Here is an 8,064-nt window from a genome sequence, read left to right as displayed (position 1 = left end):
TATAAATTAAAACATATACATAAATAACATACATGAAAAGTTGGAATTTTTTTATAACACTCAATGGAGAAAATTATGAATGTCATTAGCTTTCAATTAATGTCTTCTTCGAATGCGAATAATTACGTTAAATATGTATGTCACTTCTTATTGGTGACTTATTTTCTCATTTAAAAGCAGTGAATAGTTTAAGTTACATCGGTCTTTAATTTTGGGCCTTGTGCGTGATATATAATTTGATGTTTGCTCCTCGTTTCTAAAACTAAAGTTAAAACTAAAGCGCTGCAATCGTCGAATTACCGTCTCTTGTATTATACTAAAACCTATTACTATCACAATGGTGGTTACAATAATTTCTAATCGGCCTTTGTGTGTATCTCAAATTGCTAGGATGATCGTAACTTACAAAGTATATATAAGGGCTTTTTAAGATGTATATTGTTTTCTCAAAATGTATTTAATCGAAACTAAAAAAAAGGATATAAAGAGAGATATAGTCTAATTAAATATTTTTCGAAAGTCCTCGTAAAAGAAAGCAATTTTAATTTTCCAAATAATTTCGCGAAAACAAAATCTGTGCAAGCGTATGCTGTTTGTGTGTGTGTGTGTGTGTGTGGAAAATTACATTCGCTTTAGATAGAAATGAAGCATTGACATTAGCAAAGATTTCGACGATTCTTTAAAGTGTTCCGAAAGAAACCACCCTCTCCTACGCTTATAATCTTTAACTAGAGATTATCTATCGATGTCATTAATTAGAAACTACATATGATGATTTACAGTTGGCAGTATGAGACAATATAATTAACGCATTCTGCATAATCGCTATGTAGTATAACGTATTCTGTATTATCACTATAGCAATAGATCCGAGCCTGAAGTAGGATCTCCGCTAAAATCGATCATAAATTTCTAACTGTGAGACTTCTCCATAAAAAAGTGCTTCCAAGCTCAACAATTGTATCATCTCTAATATATAACCAGTGATATTACGTAACGATTTTAACTATTGTAATAAACTGTGATATCCTTTCCACGAGCAATATTAGTCTATTATTCGGGAGCCGTCCAGATATTTCGAGTTCCAATGTATTTCTACATTCGAATCAAAATGAAAATTTCTTTCCATTGTTTCTGCACATCGATAAAAATTATTACAAATACTAGAAAACACTTCAAGATAATGCAATTAGACAATTTAAAATTTATAAGTATTTAAATGTTATTTATACTCAAATTTATTTTTAAACGATTTATTAAATCTATTAGATGATAAACAGAGTATAATTAGACTGCAGAAAGATGATATTGTGTTATTATAGAATGATAATAATACAATCATATATATATGTACTGTAATAATACAGATACATGCATGTTTAATTAACTGGCATAATCAATGTATAAAGATTCGAAGGTCGAAATAATTTGCTCGAATATTGATGACTCCCTTCGTAAATCCTGTTGACTATTTTATGCGCATGTATGTGTGACTATCACACGTTTTCGGGATGAAGACTGGTGGCCGCGCCGCGCTTGCTAAAAGTGTCCCTCGCTTAGTGATTGATAATGTCTAATCATAATATAATACTTCGACAATGTGTTTAAGTTTAAAGTCACGCAAGAGTTTTATAATCGTACGGTTAATCTAAACGTAATGAATTGACTAGGTTGCTTTTCAGCTAGACTGCTAGCTACAACTCTCCTTTTTTTTTTCTCTTCTTGTGTCGTCTCTCGGAGGATTATCGCAATTGATTCAGTTTGCTATGCGGAACCGCGTCCGTTCATGGGCAATCGTTCCCGACAATCGAAGGCCAATCTCAAACGTACCCTCCAAATTAAAAATTAGTCATGCATTAATTAAAGATATATTTATGTTTGACGCATCTTTGTTAAGACACACGCATTCGGTGATATGACATTATCTTAATGGAATATTTTAATGATATTAGAATCGAATTAGTATCGTGGCAAAATTTCCTGGAGTTATACTTTTCTACCGCTTCTGCACGTAGCTATATGTTACCTCGCTCTCTAATCCTTATGTTTCCTTAACGGTTGATCTAACATAATAGATTCAGAATTTTTTCGTACACATGCAACATTGTTCTATCGCAATTGAAAACTAAAGATTATAATGTAAGAAAGAGAGAATATGTGTATAAAACAAATTTATACTATGTCATATATTTAAAAAGTAAGAGGCAAAATTATCTTTAACCGAGAGTTTATAATTTATTACTTCTAATAATTTACCATTAATGTATATCCAGCGCTTGGTATCGTTAATTTTTATCTTTTCAGGCAACATTGTGACAATTTATCTCGAGAATTTATAACGTCTTGTAAATGTGTAACGTCGGATACATCATTTGGAAGTAAGCATATTTTAAATACTCTGCTTTGTGTAACGTTTCGTCTTTCTCGGTTCATAGTTTATAAAGAGAGAGAAAGAAAGAGGCGTCTCTTTTTGATATTATTTATTAAATATCAAGCAACGCGAAATATCAATTGTATTCAAATAAAAATCGCGTATCTGTGCATATCAACGTTTATGTGGGCAAAAGTAGCAAATTATCTCATTATTTTTTATGCTTTACAAGTATTTTTGTAGGAGAGAATTTGTGTTTTTTCTCTTTCTTTTTTTCATCAGATCTCAAAAGTTACTGATTATCACACGCAATAGATGCGCAATAGAAATGCTTTCAGAGAGCTCGAATATCGCTTCGTGCCTCGCGCGCGAAAGATAACAAAACTTTATAAAAAATATACGGTATTCCGTGTTTGTACAATTTATGCGCGTACAGGATATTATATTCTTTCACATTGAAATACGTACAAAAGCAAAGGGAAGTGTCAACTTATCCCGATGTTTATGCTCGCGCGATTCAATTAGGTTTGGAATAGTGTGCGAATAATAGCAAAAGTCCGCTCGAAAAGTTCGGCTCAAAGTTTCAAAATGCAGTTTGTAGTTTTACCAAGGTTCTCAAGTTACGTAACATTTTATAGCGCACAATTGATTAACGTGCTGGCAGATTTGACATAAGTGTAGGTATTTCCGAAAAATGTCTTTGATTATACATATCTTCGTGGCGCTAACGCAATATATGTATAAATTCACATTAACGAGAGACCATAGGAAGATATATATAATAAATATATATATCGCTATCTTCGAAATGGAATGAACAACGCGATCCTGTCATCTCTCATTCGATCATTTTCGCATTGATGTCTGGGCATTACCAACAAGATTACATCGATCATTCTAAATTCGAAGATACGATATACATTCGTGTATCCTAAGAAATGTAAAAATCTTCTGTCGGTGCTCGACCAGTTATCCTGGCATTAATTGCAGCAGTTTTGCACTGTTGTTGATCGCGTGCATTGATATAGCGTTAAATTAATTGCTAATAGATTTCAATTCAATTAATCGTATCATTCGAGTTTATGTAGCGGTCATTAATGTGACAATGCTCACAGAGTATCAAACTTCCGATATAAAAGCATTCTACTTGATTTATTTTGTTTATTAAGTAATTCTTTTCTGATAGATAAACATTGCGCGTTCCTGATTGGAAGATCGCTAGTCGTGTAGATCGCCCGTTTCGCAATCTGTCTGTAAGCGTTTACAAATTAATGGCCGGCATTGTACGTATATCTTTATTCCAAGTTTAGTTTTTTAACATTTTATGATCGTAGATTTTTTTAGCCTCCGCTGAATACGATCGCAGACTCGAGATGCGGTATGTGATATATGTAAAAGTATATAGGAGAATCGTGTATAAAGAGAATCGCAAGAGATCCTAAAGAGAAAAAAAGAAAAGAAACAGTCTTCTTAGGGAACCGTTTGAATGGTGTTTTACAAAAATCTTCTCGTGTCTTTAAATCTTCAAGAGAGATATTAAAATGTTCTGTTTCCGGCGACTTATCCTATTGTACGCGAATCTCTGTCTTATATGGATTCATCATAAACTCAATCTAGTAACGTTATTCTGCGCTCGTTTGAAAATCGCGATTTCGTCGTTATTAATCGTTGTTATAGAGACGCGCCAGATGTAGCTTAGCAACGCTCGCGTATTCTTGACTCCCGTGAAAGGTGAAAGCTAGTTTGCGGCCAAAGGTGTTCGCCTCTTTGCTCAGTAACGAGATCTCCTCGAGAGCAGACTTGAGTGATTACACTTGACGCGCGCGAGCTCGGTGAATCACGACCGATTAAATTGCAACGACGATCAACGACGATTCGTATCTGCCCGATGCGAAACAACGGGGACGTAGGATTTACTTGAAAAAGGTACATGTGATTGCGTATATGTGTGTTGTATAGAGCGTATTGACAGTGTTTCCTGGAAAATAATGCAATTTTCCCAAAGTTGTACGATCATAAACGTCAATTATTCGACGACTTGCGTGTTTTTTCTTTTTCTCTTTTATCTTCCTCTTTTAATCGCGAATTTATCTTAACTATATAAACCGCACTATATTATTATATGTGTTTACTTAAATAACAGCTAACTACAGTAGTAGCTCTTTTGGTGTTTCATTGTAATCGATTTTGATAATTAATAATCGCCACTCGGGCTGCTACTCGCTAGTCTGACATATGCTCGCACGCCCGCACGCCTACGACTCGCAATAACAGATATATTAGAAAATCGATGCTTCTCACGCACGTACACCTACAACATGATACACACTATGGACGCTTATAAGGAGCCCGCAAGCGATCAATATCTCTTGTCAGTGTTTCAGTACCGACGATATGATTGAATGCGATAAACATCGCATTTACTATTATCGCAAGAAAAGTAACGAGAGAAAAATTGATAAAATCAAAGATGTACACTTTGATAAAAAATCTTATTTAATATTGTGGTAATATTTTACCGCGACAAGTCGGGATGTAAAGGCCAAGTGTACAAAAAGCAAGATTGTATTAATAATTTCTATTAATAAATAAAAATATATATCGATCGCGATATAAATTTGCGTTATTTTATAATAACTAAATAGAATTATTATTGACGAAAAATTCGTCAATAATAAATATTGAACGCTTGCGCGTGGCCCGTCAGAAACAATCGGATCTAGAAAAGGACGTATAATGAAGTATCAACCTACGAACCTACTAACGAAAAATACGTACGTGTGATATTTATGATCAACGATCGTGCGGCTAACGATCTAGTCGAGGAAAATCGACGCGTCATCACGTCTAACTATAATCAATGTGCCGTGCCTCGCAGTTACTATTCACGATACATAATCGCTGCGACCACGCGATCATGATGAATGGTTACAAAATTGGGGAGAATATAAAGAAATTGGCGGATATTCACCAATTACACAGGAAGTTGGAACAAAATAATAAACGCTAAAAATCAATTTGCACATATTACATTATACAGAGTCCTAAAATTAATGAAATGAATTCGCCAAAAAAGATAATTTGTATATAAAATTTATTTACAAATAAATTTTTTTTAACTTAAAGCAACCTACCAACCCATGGGATTCACGTTAATCTCTCGATACGGGAGATTTTTTATACCACGATCGCGTGAAGCATTATTGGGAGAAAATATATTTAAGTACGAAACGAGAGGAGACGCGTATTTAAGATTGAATCGCATGATCACGAGGATGCGTTGTTTCCAGCAACACAAAGTCACGCAATCGATTCGTTAATCTTCGTGTTTAACACCTATTGTACGAGCAGAATTGTGCAGATAACTCAAATGTTATTCAAGACATTGAATGCGACATTTTTCCGACAATGTTCTACAAATATCTTTTTGACATTTGTAGCGATTTATGATCGTTTCCGTGCCGCATTTCCGACAATCACGCATTGCACTTTACCGCCGTTTTTATCGCCGTCGTCCACAACATTATGATTTGGTACAGATCCGCGATAACAGATTTTTCGATCGCAGAATCTGTTCGCAGCGAGTCATAGAAAGGAATACGCGCGTATCTTGTTTGAGCTTTCGCGCGATATCATTTTATTATTTTACTATTTTCGAGATTATCCTTTTTAAACGCCATTCTTCGTATCTAATTATGAGATCGCAATGGAAGAGAGTCCAGGTACTTATCTCGTTTATTAATGTCAGTTGTATGACCTTAGAGATCGAAGATAATTCCGTAGATTACGTAACTCCGCTTGATTCTTGCCAGAAATTGACGCCAAGTGTCGATTGCCGAAATATCCGGGATCTCGTCGTCGCAGAATAGTCGCATTTCTCCGCAAGATTGTCTTGATGGTAAAGCGGCGATGGTCTTGTGATATTTCGCGTGCTGTCTTCGAAGCGGCTTTCTTGAGCCTTCACTAAGCTTCCGATCTGCGAGGATGAGGATAACATTTTGCTTCGTATTCTTATACTGTGACGTTTTATAGAACGAAGGGACAACAATATGTCCATTCTCCGATTCCACAGACTTAGACCTCGATTGCTATTTTATGTCATAAGGAGCCGTGCTATCGCGTTGCCCTAAAAAAGAGAAATTTTGAAGATTTTTAAATCAAAAAGATTTAATGAGATCGAGGAAAAAAATTTTGAAAAAATAGTAGAATATTATAAACTCTGTAGGAATTTTAACGAATTAAACTTGAAAGAATAAAAATTGGTACTTTGTTTCTTATTCATAATTATGTTTTGCTTTAATATGAGTTTAAAGCTTGATGTTTAGAGTTGGTAAAATAATAATAAAGATTTGAAAAGAGAATTCGCGTGCGCGCGGCAAAAATAAAAAAAAGTTTTGTTCTCTCTCTCTCTCTCTCTCTCTCGACAAATTTCTGTCGAGGAAAAATCGCTTCCGAATTCATCAAAAAATCCAGTAGTTAAATTAATGCGCTTCACTATCTCGTATAGCTATTCCAATATTCTCGATTTTCACAGGAACTATATTCGAGAAGTGCCTATCCCGCGGAGAAAGCTTTCCCTCGATCTCATTTGGATATCGGGAAATCTAGAGGGCTTCGAGAAATTCACCTTCAACAAAAGAGCGGCGCCTCCGGTTGGTTCCACCAGTGAGCAGCTAGGAGTAGATAGAGCTCCTGATCCTGGACAGTGTACCCGGGTGGCGGTTGAGAGGGCAAGGGCGGCGGGATAGGCGGCAGCAGGGAATAGGACGGCGGTGGTGGCGACGGGGACAGGGATTGCGAGAACGTTGTCGTCGAGAGCGGCGTCGGCGGTGTCGTGTTGCTAACCGTTGTTGCTGGAGGCTCGTCCTTAGCCGGAGATCAAAGCGCGCAATCGAACATCGCCAGCGATCGTGTGATCACGTCGTCCTGCATGTAAAATTCGTCATATGAGAGCAACACGATTTTATTTTCGAGAATTTCGGCTCATGTCAAATTTTCGCGAAACAAGGGAAAAAAATCTATACATCTCGCACAGAATATTGTTATACCATCGCGACGAAAATGCTGAACAAGTTCGCGCAAGCTCCATAAACATCGATCAATCTCCGGCGCCCTTTTGTCCATTTTGCTACAAGCATGATACATGCTTGTAATAAAATATACTATAAAATCGCGCATGCATTTATCGTTTGAGAGATTTTCTATTGCGAATGTAGAAAATATTACGTTATAAATATTGTACGGTAAATTTTTGTGATAACGAATGCTTCAATCGAAGAATCGAATTCTGAAAATATTTATTCTTTAACGTAATTAAGAATAATTCTGCCTAATCAATTTTCATGTTAATTAAAAAATATATATAATAGGATATCATATTTCTCGATGTTGAGAAGTAGACAAATTTTATTTTAAATATAATCGGATATATAGTTAATTCAAGATATATGACATGGAAAAAATTATGAGCTTTTCATTCTCTCGCAGAAGAGTTTCGTTCCAAAACTGGTTGAAGCGCAATCGTAGTTAAAAGAAACAGCTCGCAGATCTAGGACATGTCGTACGTCTCGAGGAACTTGGCGTTCATTTATGTAGGGAGTACTTACGGAGTGTCCCAGATTCACTATGCCTTTTTCCATTCAACTAAGCCCGAGTTATTAGTAAAATGTAAATAGCGGTTCCGTCGTCGTATG

At 35.7% G+C, this 8,064-nt stretch overlaps 1 protein-coding gene across 7 annotated transcripts in view; it reads right to left on the bottom strand.

Annotated features, from left to right (window-relative positions):
* Positions 1–2,648: 2,648 nt before the first annotated feature.
* LOC115245298 (Kv channel-interacting protein 1) overlaps positions 2,649–8,064 on the bottom strand; it is a 52,137-nt gene continuing 46,721 nt past the window's right edge. For all 7 annotated transcript variants that reach the window (XM_029823549.1, XM_029823550.1, XM_029823551.1 and 4 more), the window contains exons 6-7: positions 6,999–7,297; positions 2,649–6,497 (exon numbers count right to left, since the gene is read on the bottom strand). In XM_029823549.1, coding sequence (XP_029679409.1) covers positions 7,250–7,297 — 48 coding nt within the window. In that variant the 3' untranslated portion in view covers positions 2,649–6,497; positions 6,999–7,249. The remainder of the gene's footprint in view (positions 6,498–6,998; positions 7,298–8,064) is intronic.

The sequence above is a fragment of the Formica exsecta genome, unplaced genomic scaffold (genome assembly GCF_003651465.1).
Source record: "Formica exsecta isolate Colony F162 unplaced genomic scaffold, ASM365146v1 scaffold933, whole genome shotgun sequence".
NCBI lineage: Eukaryota > Metazoa > Arthropoda > Insecta > Hymenoptera > Formicidae > Formica > Formica exsecta.
The sequence above is the reverse complement of the archived record's forward strand: the minus strand, read 5'-3'. Positions and strand labels throughout refer to the sequence as shown.